The sequence below is a fragment of the Phaseolus vulgaris genome, chromosome 6 (genome assembly GCF_051622355.1).
Source record: "Phaseolus vulgaris cultivar YP4 chromosome 6, ASM5162235v1, whole genome shotgun sequence".
Taxonomy (NCBI): Eukaryota; Viridiplantae; Streptophyta; class Magnoliopsida; order Fabales; family Fabaceae; genus Phaseolus; species Phaseolus vulgaris.
The window spans coordinates 32,854,960-32,877,385 of record NC_143503.1 but is presented as its reverse complement, the minus strand read 5'-3'; the positions used below and the strand labels follow the sequence as shown (position 1 = coordinate 32,877,385).

At 33.3% G+C, this 22,426-nt stretch overlaps 5 protein-coding genes across 5 annotated transcripts; 2 read left to right on the top strand and 3 right to left on the bottom strand.

The window, feature by feature from the left end:
- Positions 1-718: 718 nt before the first annotated feature.
- LOC137832318 (Protein kinase superfamily protein) lies at positions 719-4,277 on the bottom strand. The gene is made up of 9 exons (XM_068640414.2): positions 4,061-4,277; positions 3,603-3,709; positions 3,075-3,467; positions 2,665-2,916; positions 2,411-2,565; positions 2,116-2,195; positions 1,862-1,997; positions 1,496-1,645; positions 719-1,252 (listed from the first exon to the last, which is right to left on the bottom strand). The coding sequence occupies exons 1-9, from the start codon at positions 4,093-4,095 to the stop codon at positions 1,064-1,066; spliced, it is 1,497 nt and encodes a 498-aa protein (XP_068496515.1). The 5' UTR covers positions 4,096-4,277; the 3' UTR covers positions 719-1,063.
- A 1,920-nt stretch (positions 4,278-6,197) lies between these two features.
- On the bottom strand, positions 6,198-9,981 carry LOC137832325 (uncharacterized protein At4g15545). The gene is made up of 9 exons (XM_068640426.2): positions 9,270-9,981; positions 9,101-9,169; positions 8,929-8,985; positions 8,251-8,320; positions 7,850-7,945; positions 7,512-7,721; positions 7,365-7,407; positions 6,508-6,586; positions 6,198-6,434 (listed from the first exon to the last, which is right to left on the bottom strand). The coding sequence occupies exons 1-9, from the start codon at positions 9,546-9,548 to the stop codon at positions 6,342-6,344; spliced, it is 996 nt and encodes a 331-aa protein (XP_068496527.1). The 5' UTR covers positions 9,549-9,981; the 3' UTR covers positions 6,198-6,341.
- A 2,343-nt stretch (positions 9,982-12,324) lies between these two features.
- Positions 12,325-13,563, top strand: LOC137832323 (proline-rich nuclear receptor coactivator). Its single transcript, XM_068640420.2, has one exon. It carries the CDS (start codon positions 12,522-12,524, stop codon positions 13,050-13,052), a length of 531 nt encoding a protein of 176 aa, XP_068496521.1. The 5' UTR covers positions 12,325-12,521; the 3' UTR covers positions 13,053-13,563.
- A 3,466-nt stretch (positions 13,564-17,029) lies between these two features.
- Positions 17,030-17,999, top strand: LOC137832317 (protein DMP2). The gene has a single exon (XM_068640413.2). It carries the CDS (start codon positions 17,084-17,086, stop codon positions 17,693-17,695), a length of 612 nt encoding a protein of 203 aa, XP_068496514.1. The 5' UTR covers positions 17,030-17,083; the 3' UTR covers positions 17,696-17,999.
- A 2,230-nt stretch (positions 18,000-20,229) lies between these two features.
- LOC137832316 (DNAse I-like superfamily protein) lies at positions 20,230-22,426 on the bottom strand. Its single transcript, XM_068640412.1, has 4 exons — positions 21,333-22,426; positions 20,933-21,140; positions 20,733-20,862; positions 20,230-20,629 (listed from the first exon to the last, which is right to left on the bottom strand). The coding sequence occupies exons 1-4, from the start codon at positions 22,181-22,183 to the stop codon at positions 20,340-20,342; spliced, it is 1,479 nt and encodes a 492-aa protein (XP_068496513.1). The 5' UTR covers positions 22,184-22,426; the 3' UTR covers positions 20,230-20,339.

Here is a 22,426-nt window from a genome sequence, read left to right as displayed (position 1 = left end):
AATATATTAGAATTTACTTAATTACTAAAATTGTAATTTTAAATAATATGAAAAAGCATAATTTCATATTGCGAAATTATGGTGTCACATTACACACATTAGAGTGTAACAAAATTATAAACATAAAAAGCCAACATTACTTAATTGTTGATAATGGATATAACTGATTGATTAAGAAGATGAGTGAGTTGTTCGAATGTTTTATATGTTTCCGATTTTGACTGATAAAATAATTATTAATAGTAACTATAGTAGTGAATTAATAACAGAGATAAAAGACCATAACAGAATTAAAAACTACAGTAAAAAGTATTGACCTATATTATTGGTGGTTGTAGTAAAAAACAGGACAACTATTAGTGTTTATATAGCAGCAAAAATTGTCTCATCTGTAATTTAAGGATGAGAATGTGTTTAATTAGTTGTATTTAGAAGTAAAAGTGAAAATCCAAAACAACTTGAAAAAGGAAAAAGATAGTTAAAAGTGTTTTGAAACTGTATTGAAAACCATTGATTGATACTTTAAGAAAACAGTTTGTATTGATGTTTGAAATCTGTATTTGAAAACTAAAAGCTAAAAATTTACATCCATCTCCAAGTCCCGGTGGTAACACTTGAGGTGAGACATAAAACTCACTTGACACAAATGGAACAAATGACAGAAAATTTCTTGGGCAATCTGCTTTTGGTTACAGTAGAAAATAAAAGAACTTGCTGAAAATGGTATTTCCAATTGCTGATGATCATTGAATGTGTGTAGATAAAATGGAAAACAGTAATCCCATCCAAGGCAACCATCCTGAAGCTTGAATTTGGCTTCACAAATCATACCCCAACTTCATCATTATAGCTAAATAAACTATTGACAAACATGGTACATCACACGAGGTTCTGCATCTACCTCTCTTTGTGTCTTGGTAAACACTTTCAACAATGTATTGCCAGCTCTGAATCCTCTTGTATTGTCAGAATCAGTTTCCATGTTCTGAAAATAAATCTCAGCACTACAATTTCAACTTCTCAAGTTTCCTGTACACACATTATCCCAAGTACAGGCCATGTACTATTTATCTTCGTCTGTAACTGATCCTAGAATAGTCTCCATATGTCGATCCCTCTCACTCAAAAACTTGGTTGAGTTGTACTCTTCTGCATCTAAGAGTTCTTCAGAGTATGTCCTCTGAAGTTTTACCTTGGACCGTTCTTTCAAGATGCTTAGGATTTCTTCTTCCCCTCTTAGGATCTCCAACACCTGCATCCAATCACCAAAAAACACACATGCTCCATATCAGCTGGCAACATTGAGTGTATTGGATAGCTCTGATCTAAAAAATGATTACTCGCAGCATTAAAAGATTTTATTTTGTTTCTTATTTTCTTGTCCAAATCCAAACACAGGATCAACGCTTAACCATATGTTATTCATTGTTAGGTAAGAAAATGAGACAAGTCCACCTGCTCTAGCAATCTACTGAATATATTATTAAGGACATGCCTGGCTCATATCTGGTCGCTGAATCGAAGACTGGTCAACACATAGAGAAGCTGTTAAGGTTACAAGTTTCATCTGCTCTTCATCGTAAGCATCAACCAAAACTGGATCGACTAGGGCTTTGATGTTGTTTGCAGATAGCAGAGGTTTTGCCTGCAACAATTATTTTTTAAAAGGGCATATTAAAATTTGAGTTTAATTTTTATTCACTGTTTTTCTAGCATGACAATTGTTATTGGATCGCAGTATAATAATCCTTTACATTGTTTAAGTGAATAATAAACTATACTCTCTTAAAACTAAACATTTTCCATGTCAAGAAGGTGCTTAACAAACACTTGGTATTTCTATGTGAAAAGGCAGACATACCCACATCACCAGGCTTCTCTGTGAGCTATCCAAAGCTTGTCGACCAGTAATGAGCTCCAATAATAGCACACCATAAGCATAGACATCTGTCTTTTCATCTACTATACCATGCATGAAGAATTCAGGAGGAAGGTAGCTGTTGTGGCATTCAAGGTCAACGAAAAAAAAACAGGAAATAAGAGTGGTGATTGATAAGTGTGGAATGAAAAAAATGTATACAGGGAAAAACTTGTGAAGATGTTAAATATTCAAACCCGAATGTGCCTTCCACTTTGGAGACAGTATGGTGAGTCCATTGGTCAGGTAACCACTTTGCAAGCCCAAAATCGGATATCTGGTATAATATTGGCATGAAACAATTAGGTGTTTGTTTGATTTGAGGTTTAAAAGTTGTTAAAAGGACATTTACACAGTCCTATGAAGGAAAAAGAGAAGTAACACTTTTTGTCTTATTGGATAAACGTCAGTTACATTCAATTAACTCTTAAGAAAACACGTTCTAAGATGGTAAATTGATTTAGAACAGAAGAAGTGAGGCTAAGTAGGCACCTGGGGCTCAAAATCCTCTGAGAGCAAAATATTAGAAGCCTTAATGTCTTTGTGAATGATCCTTCTTTGACATTCTTCATGCAGATAGCGGAGGCCCTCAGCAGTCCCCAAAATAATCTTATATCTGAGTCTCCAATTTAGTTTCTCTCTAGGTCCTGAAATCATGCAAAGTAAAGAAAAAGTTAGAACTTCTATTTTCCCAAGATTTGCAAGGCATTGCAGAAACACTCAAAATGGTTAGTTAGCATTTTTACCATAAAGTATAGATGACAAGCTACCATGTGGAGACAATTGAAGAACAAGAAACATTCCTCCTTCAACACCATATCCAATCAATCTAGCTATATTGGGGTGATCCACATGTACTATAATGCCAAGCTCGGACAAGAAATCTGCAGTCATTTCTTCTTGGTTCCCTCTTGTCAACCGTTTAATGGCAACAAAGTTTCCATCTTCCAATTTGCCTAAATAAACCTCAGCATAGCCTCCCTCCCCAATCAAATTAACTTCAAAAGTAAACATATAAAGTCAACATGTCATCATAAAAAGAAAAGAAAACGAAGGTTTCTTTCAGAGTTTCTTGGATTCTTCAATTAGAAAGAAATTAGTAGTTTCTTTTTCATCCAACAGTAACTTTATATTTCCTGGCAAGAGAATTGCATACCTTGGCTAAATTCGTCTGTTGCGGTCAAGATCTCTGCGAGAGTGAAGTTTTTCCAGGAAGATTTGAAGCAGCCAAACTCAGTGTCAAATGATGACTGAAGAGCTGGAGAATTCAAAGATGGAATCAGGTCCTCCCTGATTCTCTTGCTTTTTCTTCTTGTCAGTTTAGGAACATTTTTAAGTGGATGAAAAGTTTGGAAAGGCATTTGGGATCCTTTCTTCAGTAACTTAAAGAAACCACGCCATTGGTTATTAGAATTAGGTGAATTTCCTACTAAAGACCCCTGACTCTCCGAATCAGAAGTGCTGGTCCTTGAACTTGGGGTTTCAGACCCTTGACTCCTAGGAGAGTGCTCAGGTGGGGCTCCCACTTCAATGTCTAAAGTTTCCAATTCTAATATGGTATTCATTTTCAGCATTAGTACAAAAATGAAAGAGCAAGGTCCAATACACTTCAATTCAACATGTTTGGAGCAAACTAAAACGCTTGTTGGAAACAGGAAAAGAAGACAAAGAAAAATTTAATTACCTATACTTGAGAATGAATCAGAAAACCCAGGTCGTGGACGTCTCCCTTTAAAAAGAGATTTCTCCTTTTCAACTATTTGTTTTTTTTCTATCTTGTGGACGCCATTGCTGCCAATATAATCTTCTTTGTCAGCAAAAAAAAACACACACACACAACGGACAAAACCTAAGAGACTAAAATCAAGTTCCAATAAAACCACGTGTGATCAAAATCCACCGACTGAATGCATGCCCCGAACACAAGATTATCGCCAAAAATATCAAGACAACATCAATGGTGACATGGTTGAAAAGTGGCAAGCCCAGTTTAAAAAAAGATTGGCACGTGAAACATTACCAACAGAAACTGAGAAACCATGAATGAGATGAAAAGCAAACGTTGCATGGAAAAGCAAATAGAACGCAAAGGTTTCAGCAAGAAAGAAGGAAGGAGAAAGCAGGTGCATGAAAGAGAGGTACCTCGGGGAAGCTGTTGGTTCTCGTTCATCGTTCATGGTGGCCAAGGCTAAGCAAGACGAGTTTCCGAGAACCAAAAGGGTTGCCACGGGAATGACGTGCACGCATGTAGAGTCAGAGAGGAGGAGAAGAGAAAGAGAGGGAGAGAGAGAAAGAGAGAAGGAGAGACATGAAAGTAGCGGTTGGCATGATTTTTCTGTGTTTTCCTACTTCCTATGATAATACAACAACGTTGTCATTATTTCAAACCGTTTTTTTATGCCCAAAATACGGCTTTGGTTAGTTGCTCATTCATCGTTTCTTCTCAAACTAAATCTCAATTCTTTTTTTTCCTTTTAATCTAAAAGAAATATAGATTAATAATTAAATGAATAAACAAGTTTGTGTACCAAATTAATATATTAATCCAGTTTAATTAAAAGGTTGTCGCTGTCTCAGAAAGGCTTATCAACTTCCACGTAGAGCTCAAGCCAACCCATGCCACCTTTTTTTGCCATAATAACAAATCACTTTAAATTAATTATATAGCTTCCACTGAAAAGGATAGTTACCCCCAATTTAGTCATTTTTTCAGTTCCTGACATCTAACATTAACATACTAAGTTGTCCCTTAACTAATATTATCTTTTTACATTAACGTTTTAAGTCTTTTTATCTGTTTGGTAATTTTTGTGTGCAAATGTATAAAAATTAACATCCAACCCATATTTTCATATTATAGGTTATATTGCTGCTAGGGAGATGAGACCTAGAGAACTATTGAAGTCTTAGTCTTTCTCCTTTGATCGGACAGGTTGCTGGGTGTTTGGGGTCTTTCTTATCTTCGTGCTTCTCTTTCGGCTCTCGGTCTCGGGTGAATACCGAATAGGATACCTGCGAAAGGCACTCTGACGCTCAAGTCAGTAAAACAAGTAATCAGTATTCGATGAGTGCACAGTAAAAATGACTATCTTTCTCCTTGAGATGTGTGTTATTTATATTATTTTAATAACCTTATTGAACCTGATTAGTGATTTGGACCTCATTACAGATTACTCCATTGAAAATAAATTGAAGCTCATATCAAAGTAGTGCTGAATTACTTTGAGAAAAGATCACCTTCAAATTTTCATTTCACCTTCTGTCCCTAACAAGTAAAAACATAAAATTATTTCTCTAAAACCCTAAATTTTTGGGAAATCTCATTAAAGATGACACAAGGTTCTTCATTTTTTTTTTCGTATTTCAAACATTTCTTTCCCAAATTTAAGGCTTTGGCAACTCCACATCATTTGCTTCAATTTCAATTCAGGGTATTATTTTAAGAAGTTAGTGTATGATACAAGAAAGTAATTTAAAAATTATTTATTAATAATAGAAATTAATTTAAAAATTAATAATTGTTTTAGTCTCTAAAATAGTATCTAATTTAGTTAATATAATAACTAATTATTTTTAATTTTTAAAATTAATTTTTATTTAATAATTTTTTAATAATGCTAACACAATGTCCCTTCATTTTTCAATTATATTCACCATTTATCCACCACACTCATTGTTATTCACTAACATCTCCGCATACTCCAACTTACCACTTTTACTTCTAATATGAATTTACTCCCATGATGTACAATAACTTTAAAATAATCTTTCGTTCTTCAATACACAATAACTAAAAAACAAAAGAGAATAGTTTTAAAGAAAAAAAATAAGAATATAATCAATTGTGTATAGAAATTAATAAGAAACAAATAGCATAGGATATTTCTAATCCTAGCTGGTAGCTGCAATCTGAATCCCAGTGATTGGGGTTACTTAAGCAAAGCCTCGCTTTCAGATGCATAAAGGAGAAAATTAATGCGTGGGTTTGAAGCAAATAGTGTAAAAAATATTGAAGGAAAATCAATCACGATCATTGTTCATTATAAGGTATACACTCCCAGCTTGGGTTTCCTTCTTTTGGAACTCACAAGTTAATAACAAAAGATTCATGTGCACGTGATTGATTCAAAAAATCGTGAAAGTTTATTTGCTTTTTAAGCATGTTCATTTCTTCCACATAAAAAATCTGCGGGGAATTTTGAAGCCACATATAATCTCTTTTTTTTTATTGAAAAAAGTATTGCTTAGCTTGACATAAAAAAAATTACAGACTGATACATGTAATAAGATCTTTTAAATAAATATAAAAACAACCTTGTAGAACTCAAAGAAAACTTTATGAAGCAACAAGTAGTGAGAAATGTAGTTTGGGAAGAAGTAGAGGAAATATGATGAGATGTTACAAAGTTTAGTGAAGGCAGGGCTAATGGACATTGCGCATTATCAATCCCTCAAATATAGTATAAAGGTCTTTGTTTTCAGCCCCAAAAATTTCATTAGCATTCTGTAGTGTTTCCTGCAATTCACAAAAGTGGCAACAAAATTTAGATTCATGGGAGGGGAAGCATGGAAGAGACAAGGAAGCATACCTCTTTGGTTTGTTTATGAGAATTCAGTTCCTTCACATTTGCTAAAAATGCACCAAACTGCTCATAAGATAAGCGACTCCTAAAAATAACAAACACAACCAATTGAATGAAGAATAATTGTTATATATCAAAAACATAATTTAACATTTGTGCTTACAAACCATTGCTTCAAATTTAAAGACAGTGAACACTACTTTGACAGTGAATACTGTTCTCATCTATCTATATATATATATATATATATATATATATATATATATATATTTAGAAAGTATCTGTATTTTTTAATGATAAATTATTTTTATAAAATTATAAGAGAATGATTATTTTGACTTCATCTTTATTAGGGATATGTATAAAACTTGATTTTTTTTCTTTCATATTTGAATTTGTAGTGGCAAGAGTCGTATGATCGATACTATGTCTCCAATTACGAACAGAGTTAGCGAAGTTAATCAATGATTAAGAGTTAGGTAATGTATTTCTAAATATGACTCAGCTCCCTAATCTTATCCAATAAGAAAGACTCACTAAAATAATATAAATAACACAGATTCTAAAAACCAGGTACGTCATCATACAGTGCTTTGACTACTGAGTGTCGAATATTAAAATTGACTTGAACGTCATAATATCTTCTGTAGGTATCATTCGAATCTAGGTTACAAGAAGACCGAAAGAGGTGTAACAAGTAGAGGAAAGGAAAAAACTTGCTTTGAGAATAAATAAAGTGTTATCCGAATAATCGACCAAAGAAGAAGAGGGGTAGTCTTAATAGTTCCCTGGACCCATCTTGATCCATAACAAAATTCATTTGTTTTATAGTTAAATTAGTTAGTAAAAGAAACCTCACTAACCTAACTTGGCGAAAAAACTCTTTTCCATCCACCCGTGTTCGACCTGAAACAAAAGAAAAAGCAGTGAAACTAGGTATTATTAGAAAAAACGTAGAGAAAAAAGTGGTGGAACATATGCAAGAAAGGCAATGATTTGAAGGGAGTGACCAGTTTGTGAGGCTGCTGAGGACCTATCATCAAACATTCCTCTTGAGGTTGAAAAGGACATTGCATGGCGCCTTGGAGACACAGGCTTAGATGATGTTCTTGTTGGGGATACCAGTGCAGACCTACTAGGAGGGGAACCTGGAGGAGTAATGCGAGGGGTGCTACTTTGAGATGATAACACAACATTATGTGATGCTCCAGATCTTGAACCTGCATACATCGTACTTTTCAAATTCACAACAAAAGCAAGAAAAAGGTACATAACATATTTTGGTGATGCATGCATATATACATAATATATGTATAGTTTTATTAACCCATTAGATGATGGTACACACCATCAGACTCACGATCCTCTGCAAAATAATTTGACGTATCAGAAGGGTTTAGTCGCATTGAAGAAGATCTAGAAGAAGGCGTTGAAGCATCTTCATCTGCAGTCAAACAAGAACTCGAATCACAACCAGAATGGGAAAATACTGCCAAACGATTGTTTTTCTTCACCTTTTCCTCTCCTTCAAATTCAAGAACTAGCATTAATTGGTACATTGTTGTGTAAACTTATAGCACCAATTAACAATAGGTAAACTGGTACTTAGCACAAAAATTTGCATAGTTATTATTTAATGTCAGGAAATAATGTCATTCATTAATTTAGATTACACACACAAAAATTCTCCCTGGTTAATATTGGTGAACTTGGTGGCACTAAAAAATTAATTATATACTTTGAAAGTACCTCCAAATTGCGACGAGGAAGTGATACTTGCTTGACTATGCAACTTAGCGGCACTTTCTGGTGTTCCTCCCTGTGCCAAACTCAAATGCGATTGTTCATGTAACATGAAATTTTAAATTTATAAAAAGTTCTTTAGTAACACTTAATCATATATGTCACACATACAGATTATATTTGATTCTTAAGTAAAATACATAAAAAAAAAATTGATAAATCTCAAAAGGTATGGTTTAAGAAAATCTCTTAAGTAGGCATTATTATAAACACGTATTTTAATTTTTAAATTTAAATAAAATAATTAATAATATTTATTTATATAACACATAAAATTATCTGAACCATAAATTGACCTGTGGTTGAAAACCAGCTAATCATTTCTCCCCATTAGGAAAGCAACTGTGTATTTGACAATAGTCGCATATATTGGTAAACTAATTAATAAATTAAGCCAACCAAGATAAAAGAAAAAAACACGTTCACACGAAACAAGGCAACAATACTAGTAAAGAGTAACTCATTAAAAAAATCATAAATATATATTATAAATTTTAAGTAAATATACTGCTAATATTTTTTGTAAAAAAACTTATTTATTTTTATTAAACCTTAACCACACTAGATAAGATGTCCTTTTTATAATAATGTTAATATTAATATTAATAAATAAAAGTAACGTACAGAATTATCTTCATCCTCGTGGAGTGACTTCATAAGTGTCTTTCTGAAACTCTCCAACTGCAATGCATGCAATAACATTGAGAAGAGAACCCATTAGTCCAAAACCATATCCACATTCCAAGACTTCATGGGAATTGCTGATAAAAGTTACAATCGAATTCAGAATTTTCACCTTGGAGACATCTCTGGTGAGCTTTCTCACCGCATTGGAAAGAGAAGCATTCTCCTTCACCAAACTCTCCTGTAATTAATAATCTCAGGCCAAACAAATAAATAAATAAAATAAAATAATTGGTTATTGCAAATTGAACCGGGTTGCGGGTTGAGGGACCGGTTCGGACCTTGTCTTGGTCGGCTCGGGCCAGCTTATCGGCGGCTTCGGAGAGAGCGGCGTCGTAGGAGTCGACCTGAGCCTGGAGCTCGGCGATGAGCTGCTCCCTATCGGCGAGTTCGGCGCGCAAAGTGGATGACTCTGATTGGAGCGCGTTGACACGTGTGGAGAGCGCAACGGAGGTGATCTTGCGGGCCACATCAAGCTGCTCATAAGGATCAGACGGCAGAACTTGTAGCAACTCCTCCGGAAGATCCACCTGGGAACCACTGGATTGAACCAGCATCATTTATTGTTGGTTCCTCTGCTACACCGTTACATAGTAGAATAATGTAGTAAATTTTTGTTTGATTTATTTTGTTTTGGATTTAATTATGTAGTATGATGTTTTGTTGATGAACGAGAAGGTAGGGCAGAGGGTTTGGATAGTAAGATGAGTGTGTGGGAAGACGTTTTATCTTATGAATTGGTCTGTTTTGTTTTTTGTTATAACTTGTGGCTTGGTTACGTTTGAGCGAGGATAGGACTTGAAGGAGACACTGTGGTGGATATTGGCTCTGTAATTTCTGTGACCCAAAACTCCCAATACAATCATTTATTATTTACGTATCCATTACTGAAGGTGCTTCATTCATTCTTCATAAGCTTCTCCATCACCATAACTTTTGGTGCACCATTCACAGCCAGAAACACCAATCATGTACAAGTACATTTTCTCTTACAACTCTTCCTCGAGTTTTCTATAATTATATATGAAGAACGGTAATTTGACTAAACAAAAATTATTATTATACATAATAATGTTGTGGGAAATCCGACGTCAACTAAAGATTATAACATTTTATTATATATAATTGAATAGAAACCTTTATTTTATGAGTAGATTTTATGAGATTGAGTTAGGTTCAAAATATTTTAAGCTTATTTTAACGATTGTTTGTTTGTTCTATCATTTATTAAGGTATCCTTTGAATCATAGGAAGCCACCTGTCTCTTGTTTGGATATTTCCACTATCCTTCCAAATCCCATTCTCTATTACTTTCTATGATTCCATGTCTCCAAACTGCACAGACACTAAACAGACACCATATTCTTTCTAATTAATTAATTATTATGGAAAACCTTTATTCGACCCCACATTTCTTTTTCTCTTTTTTTATAATTCAAAATATTGAAACAGACAGGTGGGGGATAGGGAATCGTTTATATTATTTTTAGTACTATTATTTATAATAACAACTTAGTTATTACAATTTTAAAAAACTATTTCCCAAACTTCATAAACACTAATATGCTCTTTCATCTCTAAACAAATAACCTTTTCAAAATAGTAATAACTGTTAATTTCTTCCTATATTTTTATATTGATTCCTTTTATAAGTTGCTCGAACTATAATGAAGCTAAATGAAAAAAAATAACTATCATGAAGTTTCTTTTTATGGAACTGTGAATCTTACTTTTTTTGTCAAACTATGTTACTAAAATTTTATCCCAATAAAATGAAAGATACAAACGAGAAAACAATTAATTTACAACCTTGACTTTTTTTAACTCTTAACTTCGACCTCATAATAAATAGAAATTTAGTCATTTATTAAAAATAGATCAATGAACACCTTGTTTTAGTTCATTTCCTTAAATTTCCTTTATTTGAAATGGCTTTTTTTACCTTTTTACAATTTTAAGTTTCATTTTATTTATTTCAACTATTGTTATTTGTGGTGCTAAAAGTAGAAAACAACACAATTGGAATAACAACGAAGTTAAAACATAATTATAGTCTTTTTTTTGTCATTAAGATATTAATTCGGAAAATTGTGACTAAGCAAATATAATAGTTTATGTAATTACACGTTTTAGCTATTGATTTTTTATTGATGATTATAACCTATAATTTTATTTTTAAAGTGAAATTATATTTTAAAGGGTATTTTAAAAAAATCCGAAACAGGGGGCGAATAAATGTGCAAGTGTTTCTGTTTGAGTAAGCAATGGAATGCTTGACTAAGTGCGCATACAACATCATTCAAACACCCATGAAGAAGGTGAAATGTCCATTTCAACCCTTGTTTTTTAATATTTTCATGATCATCCTCTTTTCTTTATATTTTACAAAGATTGGCTTTGATTGTATGGATTATTATTGTGAGATTGACCAATTGTTTTTATATAATAAAATTATTACCATTAAGAGATAGATTAAGAGAAATCAAAGAGAAAGAAGTATAAAATAATAAGATGAAATCGTGTTGAAGAATATGATAACAATGAATAATATAAAATAGTTTAGAGAATGATCATAGGTTAGGTTAGAAAATAAAAGGGTGGCAAGGAAACAACGAATGTCATATTCTCTTTAAAAACTAGATAAGAGGGAATTATTCAACAGCATTCATAATTAAGAGCATGAACATGGCCATGTGAAGTGCAAAATCATTTCCTCTTTATTATATTACACTCGCAAAAATTTCCCTTTAATTGATATTACAAAAAGTTTTTTATTGAAGTGATTTTCAAATTATACCATAATTTTCATTTATGTGAAGTTGAAAAAAGTGATAATATTGAGTAGTATTAATTTTTATTGTGTAGCTTGAATAGTTGACTGTTGACCGGAAGTGAGAGTGTATATTAGTGTGGAGGTGGCATTTATTATTATTATTGTAGCCACTCCTTTCATTTTATAATTTTAATAATGGCAAAAAAAGCACATAAATATTATTTATAATATTTGTTTTTTTAAATAAAAGAAGAATCTTTGGAAATTGCATAATTATTGGGCAACCCGAGCTGGAGCCCACCTCAAATAATAATTTCCAGGAAACAGGGCCATCGAGAATGACAACTAACCGAGGGTGCACGGCGCCGTTAGCTGACGTCAGAAACGGTGGGTCTGAAGCGTGAAGGGAAGAAGGAAAAAAAAAAAATAGGTGTTAGAAAACGTGGACCTATAACGGAAAGAGGCACTCTCTTTCTCTTTCTTCACGCGCAACGCAAGTGTGTGGAACCCACCCCCACCTTTGTCTCTTTCCTCTTCCCCTATATATCACCCTTCCCCACTCTCTCGCATTCCAGACTCAACCCCTCTTTCATTACCCGTTATACCCTTCTCTTCCTTGTTTCATCAATAACATAACTTAAACAAGGAAGAACAACATCAACCAAACCAAAACCAAACCAACCAACCTACCACACAAATCTAAGAATCAACCTTTCAGATCTGCAACCTTCTACCTTTTTTCTTCTCAAATTTCTTCACCATGGGCACGGAGGTTCTACGTCCACAAGATTGCTTAAGCCACCGAATCGGTGTTCCGCCGCCGGCATTTTCCCGCCGGAGGACTTACGCCAACAACGTCAATGTTTACCGCGCTCACCGAAAGCCTGTCGCCCGACCCGAACAACGAAAACGGGTCGCGGAGAAAAGGCCGGTTTCCGACGATTCGAAGGTTTCGAGGAGCAGCGGGATGGTGATGGAGAAGGTGACGATTCTCCGGAGGGGGGAGTCGCTCGATTCAAAGCTCAAAAGCGAAGCCTTGAAGAAGGAAGGTGACGATTTGGTTGTCGTCGGGACCCAGAGACTCGGACCCGACCCGGAAAAGCTTGGGAAGCAGATCCGGATCGTGGATTTCAGGTCCGGACGCGATGTTTATGCGGGGTCGGCGTTCGCGATGTCGCCTGCGCCCAGCGCGCTTCCCTTGCCGTCGTTTTCGAAGAGGCAAGTGGGAGCGGCGGCGGCTGTGGACGACTCCGCCACGAGGGATCTGAGGCGCTTGCTCCGCCTTGAATGAGCCGGAGCGGGAGCACTTCCGGGTTTGGGGTGTGATATAACCGACCCGTCTTCCTTTCCTTCGTTCCATTCCTTATTCTAGAATCTTCTTATACTTCTGCGTTACGCCCCTCCGGTTCCGGAGTCCTGAGCCGACCGTGATTTTTTTAAACGGGAGGGCGGATCTGGAATTGGGGAAAGTTTGGGGGCTGAAGTGTTAATAAAAGAAGTTTGGAGTAGTTTATGTTTGGACGGCGTGTAAGATGTTGTGGATGTGGTGGAGGGTGGTTTTTTAAGGGTAAGTTTAGGTTGTAATTTCAGGTTAGAGATGGAAAATAAAGTAAACTAAATTAAAAAAGTGAGAGGAAAGACGGGAGGAGGAGGATGGGGGTTGATTTGTAAAATCCGGAAGTGAATGGATTGGTTTGGTTTTTATGGGCTAAATTCGATTCTGCCTGTGAGCTTCTTTAGGTCTGTACCCTTTTGTAATATAAAGTCCAATTATTAAATAGGGAAATTTGGCCACATTCTAATTCTCTTTCACTTCTTTTCCATTATTTCACTTTCTATTTTGTTTTACCAACTTCAATTACAGAAACAAAGGAGAAGAAGAAGAAGAAGGAGATGGTCCTGAACTGTTATTGTATTTGTTTTGGTTTTGGGTTGGGATGATAAGGTGGGGTTGGAGTTTGAGGATTTGAGGAGAGAGAAGAAAGGTCCATAATTTGGTGAAAATAAGGATTGCGTAGAGTTGTGTCATGTATAACTACAGAATCATCATTCACTCTTCTCAAAACTTTACTTTTTGTGCCACCTTTTACTTTTTTTTTCTCCTTTATTCTGTTAGTTTCCCAATGCTTTAATCATGAATGCTTTGTGAGTAAAGTTGTTAAATTGTTCCCAAAAGAAATATCTTTGAATTGAAAAAGTTAAGTTACTTAAGTGATTTCGTGGTTTAAAAATGTGCGCAAAAGGAATAACATTTAGGATAAATTTTAGTTCATTCAACATTGATTTTGGATTTAAAATTACTTGGGTCAGCTTTAACTTTTTTGTTTAATTTAAAAACGGTGTGTTACAGGTTTAAATTTAAATGTTATGTGCCAAAGACATTGTCAATCAAATTTCAAAAGCTGCCATTTGCTACACTAATTTTGAATGTTCCAAATAACTCTAATTCTCAGTTTAGTTGGTCGATCTCACCAAGCTCTTCCACTTTTAATAAATTAATTGCTATTGATTAGGTAATTTTTGTCTTCTCATCTTAATTGCTTAAATTAAATTCCCAGATTTTTATATGATATATAACTTAAATTTATTGGAAACCAAAAACAAAGATATAACTTTTCATAATTCGTTTTTGTTTTCTATTTACGATTGAAATTTTTGAATGGGAGATAAGCCAATAGTTGACCCAATACGACATAAAAGGTTTACTTTCGGCCTACATTATTTTGTACAGGGAAAAGCTGAACTCTCATTATTTGCAATCAAATATATATATATATATATATATATATATATATATATATTCTGTGTTTAGCTGGTAATTTTGGTGAGTGCTTCAAATCTTCAACATCACACTATGTTGTTATGATTTTTTTAATAAAAAATAAATCCGTTTATATATTATTTATTAATCGATTAAATTTATTAAAAATAGTGCGTTTTTTATATACATATATTTTAGTGATATTTTTAATATTAATAAATTATTTTTAATTATATATATTATTATAAAAAATTGACGCGTGAAAAAGTGAATTTATGTCATACTAATTAATATTTTTTTATTAGTTTTGATAGGTTTTAGAATTAATAGTTAATTGTATTTATAAGGGCAAAATGATAATAAAATAAAAATAGGATACAATTTAGTGAATAAAATTTCATTTATTTATATAATTTTGATCCACTTGATACACAATTTGCTGTCTTTGCACTCCGATACTCAAGTCAGTACAGTACTAGTGATTAGTCTGTTCTCTTATGATATGAAAAAAAAATGTATTTTTTCTCCTTCAGAAGTCTCTTTTATATGTTTACTTGGGTCTTCACTCACGTGGTCCAGATAACTAGTTTAACTAGTTTGCTAAGAGATGTGTAGTGATCATCAGGTCGTGTGTAGTGACTTCCTAATATTACGGAAGTGCGTTTCGAAGTGTCCTTGACTCATTCAAGATTAACTGTATGTAACTACTTTCTTATCACGTATTTATTACATAATTCATGTCTTCGGTAGTCCAAGATCCAACCAGTACACATATATTTAAAACTTTTCACTCTGACAAATATTTAGAGCTTAGGGAATTGAGAATAATAAATAATGTTTAATGCATTTATTTACCTTGGTTGATGTGCATAATTATAGGATTGTGATGAACCTCTCATTGTTGAACTTTAATTAGGATAGGTTATCGGGTTAACCTCAAAATGAAGAAAAATTTCCGTATTGTAATTATATTAATCATACTAGGTTAATAAGTATTTGTTGAATTATGAAAAGCATGCCATATCTCCCAAAATTTATCTAGGGGTTCTATGGTACATAAATTTATTGTGTTTTAGTGTGAAAAAAAATTGAAAGATAAAAAAACTACAAACTTTCATACTCATAAAATCAACTAATGTTTTAAAATCATTATTTTATTATATTCGCTGATAAAACTTTTATAAAGTAATAATGTACATTCATCCTAATTTAAAATATTCAATTATCTCATTTAATAATTTTCATTTTTCAATATAAACTAACTATTATTAAAAATAAGAATTTAAAGAATTTAAAATTAACAAATAATTAAAATGAAGGTAACACTTTATTGGTAGAGAATTAAAACATCCTAAACTAATTTTTGATTTAATGATGAGATATTGATGAAGTTCAAGTTTTTAAATCTCATTCAACACGCATATCTTCAAATAACCAAACATTTGGTTTACCAGGAACAAAAAAAAGGTAATATGTATGATAGGGAAACACCGTAACCTTTAATAAAATTGAGTTCTACAATACATATATATATTGGGTAACTAAATAAGAAAATTGTGATGGAAATAATTTCGTCTCAAAATTAGAATGCACTAATTATGGTATTGCTGGGTTATCCAACACGCATTACATGAAGCATACCTCCCAACAGCTAAAGGGATAATACAAACACTATTAACATAACATCTTAATTTCTTGTTACTAAAGACATAACGTCATATCTATATCTGCTCATTCAATTTCAAAAATGAAATTAAAATATTTGGATTTCTAAAATCATGCATCAAAATTCAATTCTAAAAAAAATACAAAAAAAGTTCATGTTTAACTTGTTGGTTTTACGTGATTGGAATTTAAATTTTTTAATTTAGTAAAAGATAAATAATATTTATTTATACATCATGTTATGTATCATTAACAATTTGATATGAGTTAATGATTTATCATGTAGGAAAATGTAGGAAATGTTGGGTATGAAACCATAACCAATTGGGTTGGGCTGATTAGTAAGTAGACTTACTCATTGTGTTCCTTTTATAATCTCTATTTAAAGAGATCATTTTATTTGTAATTGATATACAACATGATAAAATCAAAACCTAATAGTTTCCCGTATAAATGTAGATTAGAGTTGACGACCGAACCACATGAAATTTTGTGTCATTTATTTTTCTGAAGTTGCTTGATGATTGCTTTCCGCGTGCGTTTCTCCTATCAAGAAATATGCGTGTGGGCAAAAGAAAAATAGAAGTAAAAGAAGATATGAGTATTTGGAGAGTTTTGTATATGAACACAGAGAAACCAGATTTTGAGGGTTATGAGAGGTTTAAAAAACGTGAAAGCTTGAATTAGAATTGAAGGTGGGTGTGGGTCTTTCCAAAACCAGAAGCAAAAGCAAGAGTATGAGCATTTATGCATCCCAAATTCAACTCTCTTTTCCATGTTCCACATCGCGTAGAAGCAACTAACTCCCTCTCTCAACTTCTATAAAAACCGCACAAGTAGCGCATAATCATTTATTGGGTGAGTGAGTGTGCAACTTCTTCTTCAACTGCAACACCATGACGAATAAAGGCCTCATAACCTCTTCCTCCAAAACAACCTCCCAGAAAACACGCGCTTCAACTATGTCGGGAAAAACATTCTCGGCGCTAGGAAACCTCGTCAAGCTTCTCCCCACCGGCACTGTTTTCCTCTTCCAGTTCCTCATTCCTGTCGTCACAAACAACGGACACTGCACCACTGTCAACAAGTACCTCACCGGAGCGCTCCTTGTGGTGTGTGCTTTCAACTGCGCCTTCGCTTCCTTCACCGACAGCTACACCGGCAGTGACGGTGAGCGCCACTATGGCGTCGTCACCAACAAGGGGCTGTGGCCTTCGCCGGCGTCCGAGTCACTCGACTTGTCCGTATATAAGCTCCGGTTCGGGGACTTCGTTCACGCTTTGTTGTCGTTGGTTGTTTTCGCTGTGCTGGGATTGCTCGATACCAACACTGTGCGTTGTTTCTATCCTGAATTTGAGTCCGGTGAGAAGCTTCTGATGCAGGTGGTGCCTCCGGTTATTGGAGTAGTTGCGAGCTCCGTGTTCGTTATTTTCCCCAATAAGCGTCATGGAATTGGATACCCTACCAGTTCTGATTCCAACGATACTTCTCAGAAGTCTAAGACTTGATATATCTCCAGATTCATATATATATATATGCACCTTGGAATGTCAGCAAATTATTCTTAATGGTCAAAGATTGTTGTATCTATTACAGTTATATGTTCTTTGAATTCTTTCTTATAAATAATTTTTTTACCTTAGGTTTTGTTTTATAGACAAGAGATGTAAACAAATGCTGATATAAGACCTATGTTATACTGTGTGTAGTTTGAGGTTGCTTTCTTGCTCCTTCACCTGGGACTTGCCTAATCATATGCTCATATCTTTGAGAAGATTTACCAAGATGAGAATGTTGATAGTTGATTTAAAATTTTCTCAGGAGTAGCAAAGAAACTTAGACAAATACAAAGTAGATTCTAATGGGGTCACACCAAGTATACCAAAAAGAATATAAATTGCATAAAACAGGGAAGTATCCTATCCAAATAGAAAAAAAGAAAATTTGATATGAAAGACATTATCCGATCACAATCTCAAAAAAAATTATTAAATAATAATTAATTTTTAAAATAGTAAAAAATAATTTATTTTTATTATTAATAGCAAATTATAAACTAGTTTATAGATTAGTATCTAATATTAATTTATAAGATTTTAACTAATAATTATTTTATATTTTAAATTAATATTTATAATGGTTAATTTAAAATATAAATTAAATAATAACTAAAATCTTGATAAATAATATTAAATATAAATTTAGAATGTAGTTTATAATTTTTATTAATAATATTATTTTAGATATTAATAGTTTTTAATTTATAAAATAATGTTTAACTTAGTTAGTATAGTAATTAATTAATTTTTATTTTTAAAATTAATTTTTATTTAATAATTTTGTTGTAAGATAAGTAGACTCTTTTAATAAGACATATATGAAATTTTAAAAAATTAAAGTTAGAAAGTGTGTATAAGATAGATTATGATATGAACCTAAATGCAAAGGAATTTGTGAGATGACACAAAAATAAAGTCATTTTTCTTTCAAACAAGAGACTAAGATATATGAATAAATTTTTATTTTTTAATAATTTTCTTAAAAAATATCAAAATTACACAATTTTAAGAAATTTTTCCCGCATCTATGAATATGGCAGTAAGTCTACAGTAGTCATCGTTTACGAGACTAAGACAAAAACATAAATTAAAATATTTGTAAACCAAAGACATTAATATTTTTTTCATATTCTATTTCTTTTTTCCCCTCTCTATATTATTTGAATTGAAATGTTTTTACCCATATGAGATTCGTGATTTCACATTTAGTTTTATCATTTTTTAAAATAAACTTTATTTATTTGTTTCACTAAATTATTTATATTTATTTGTTACACTAAATCATTTATAAAATAGGATTTGTTAATATAATTTATTTACTTGGACCAAATATATGGGAGAGAGTCTTAGAATTCACTTTTCGGGTGTTTCTTTTTTTCGTTCACTTTTTTTTTTCTCGGTTACTTGTGTTTATGGGATTTCTTCTCAGTCTCTCGATGTGTGATGTAACACCTACCGATGTGTGATGTAACACCTACCGAAACACTCTAAAGATTAAGTCAGTGTTTTATCTTAATTAACACATAAAAAAAACTAAAATTGAATTAAACATTCTATTTATTTATACTACTTGCTAATGGGTTTATTGGACCTGCCACATCATTTTAATATTTTTATTTATCTCATACTAATTGATTTTTATACTTAATTAATTTTATCCATATATTTATACGTGTCTCCTTTTAAGACTGAGACTTGTTTACTTCTCCGTGTAACGTTTCCACTATCGTTTGCACTTGTTCTTGATTTTTTTCAACTTTCTGACCTTTTGACATACCGACTTTCAATGTTACCAGTTCAATCTATAATCTTTTATAAGAATCACGTTTAAAAAGAATTAAAACTATAATTTTTAAAAAAATGTATTTCGAAAAAATAGGTATATATATATAGAGAGGAAAATGTCACAAAGTTTGAGTATACATCAGGAATGTTATGAACATTTACTGACGTGTTTTTATTGAATGAAGTATATTAACTAAATGTATTTTAAAATAACCATAATTTGTATTTAATAAAATATTCTTTTTAAAAATGAAAGGGGCATATGTTAGTGAGATTCAGTAAAATATCTTCTGCATAACACGTGCTTCTTCAATTTCTCGATCAAAATTCCTCCTTTTATGTCGAACTGATGTGGTGGCTTGATTTATTTTCCACGCGCTTTTAACTTTCGTTAAACTCATCTCATGCTTTGATCGCAAATTCCACGAGCTCTTAACTTCCCATTCACAGAGATCTCGTGCTATGATATAATTTATTTCCCATGCTGTATCATCTCACAATAATCAAAATACCATGCGCTTACTACAATTATGTGGTTGGAGATAACATATCCACTAACTAATTAATCATAATATATAAATGGATATAAATCTTATTTACATAAGACATAGTTTATCATCAAATCAAATTCATCAGAGTTGAAGAGAAGTTAGTGTTTCACCTTGGTAGCATAAGCCTCACTTGAATTGAACTTGAACTTGAACTAATTTGAGTTTAATTTGATATTTAAATTACTTGCAATATGATGCAACAACATATTACATAGGAATGTAGTTGAATTATTGATCAAATCAAAATATACAATTTTCTATGGTACAAGTATTTTGGTAGGTGGGGTTGATTCCCTTACACTTGTAGCAGAACATGAACATGGTGGTGTTATTTTCACAACCTTACTCTTTAGTTTCCTGCACTGTCTAATGACGTTTTTCTGAGTACATGCATTTACTCTCATAATCTCCACTTTCACTATATGGTGATCAGAAGTTCCTTTTGAAGAAATGACTGAGTAGGACCCTGGTACATATTTGTATGGAGAGTTTGGGGAAGCCAATACGTAATCCACTCTTGTACCATACTTGCATGTCCCCTGCACATCTATTATTTGATCACTCAAGTTTAATTAGTTTGAACAATCATAATCATAATAATTACCTAAGTTTATTAGTTAGAAAGAGCAATTGAAGAAGTGAAAAAATACTTTGGCCTTTGGCAATGATGACAATGGGCTCACATTCTCCTGCATAATCCTTTGCATCAATATAGCCTCTGGATTTCATGAGGTTCATGACTTCTGACCTTGGCCTAGGCTTTCCGAGTTTCTCATAATACTACAACAAAAACAAACTCTCAGATGAAAATGAATTTAACATAAATAGTTGTGAGAACTAAGAATGTTACATTAAAAATATCTGTCCATCTCTGAGATGAGTAATCTGGTGCATATAAGGAATTGAGACCTCCTGCCAAGATATGGGGAGGGTCATTGGACCCAAATATTGCCTTCACTTGTTTCATTCTCCAATTCTCATCTAAATGGTCAAGTTGAGTAGAGTGCAAATTTATTTCTCCTGCCCAGGGCACATCAATTGTAGCCTTCAAAACATTCCTAAATCACACAAATCAGATCAACTATGTATGCAACAAATATAATTTCAAAGAAGAAAAAAAGTGAGCCTAAAAAATTGTGGACAAACAGAACAGTTTTTGTCTTTCAACTAGTCATAATAATAATCATAACTAAGTTCTTTTAACTGAAGAGTGGCGATTATTTCAATGGAAATGTGGAAGGAATAAACACCTGAAATCATTATCATCAGCAATCTTTTGAACTTTCCACTTCTTAATTGGCCATTTCGATAAGATGGCATTTCCATATTCTGGAGCCCAACTCTCAGCAAACACGTATTTCATCCCCAAGGCAGCTGCCAAATCAGAAAGAGGCTTCATGTTCTTCTCTTCCTCTGCCTTCACATCCTGCAGGGCCATCACATCGGCATCAATCTCCCTCAGAACTTCCAGGATGCTTCTGCTGCTTGTGAATCTCTCAGAGCCCTCACAGCAGTTCATGATGAAAGGAAAGCACACAGGAGACCTTGCAGGAACCTGATGCCTGCCAGAAACATTTCCCATAATTGTATCTGATGTGCCCTCTTTAGTACTCTCCATTGAAGCAAGCAATCTACTATTTGCCAATGAAATCTCATTGTCAGGAAGATTAATAGAAACCTTCAAATTTGAACGTGGCAAACTCTCTGAGTCAGAAAGATGCTGAGCTTTGTTCAGAGAGGCATGCAATGGAGACTGCTTGAGTATACTCTTGGGAAAGTCACCCTTTATGAGATTCTTCTTTTTAGATCCATGCTCGTGATTGGAGACAACCCATTCATCAAATTCTGAAACAGCAGGTGCAAGTGAAAACATGGCAACATTGAATGTAGCAATCCTAATAGGCCTTCCAGATTCAGACTCAACCAAGAGGCCATTTGAGTCACTTCTAGATTTGTTTTTACACAATTCTGCTCTAGGGTGACCCTTAAAGCTCAATTTTCTAAGCCTTTTAATAACAACTTTAGACCTGGGGCGCTTCCATAGTAGCCACAATATCCTTGAATAAAAGTGCCGGAGTTTTCTTCTAATGACACTTAACATCTTGCCAGAGAAAATATAAATTCAATGTTTCTTTTTTCATGACATGTTCATGATTTCTTTCACCACCTTAATTAGTGGCACATCTTCCAAAGGAGCGAATATAAGGAACAAGTGGAGACAAAATTAGGTCCTAACTACTCCAGGGAGGGAGATAGACAGAGTCAGAAGAGTTGACAATGGTGCAATGTTGTTGAGCTTCTTTTCCAACACAAGAAAACAAGGCCAACTGCTACCAACATGAAC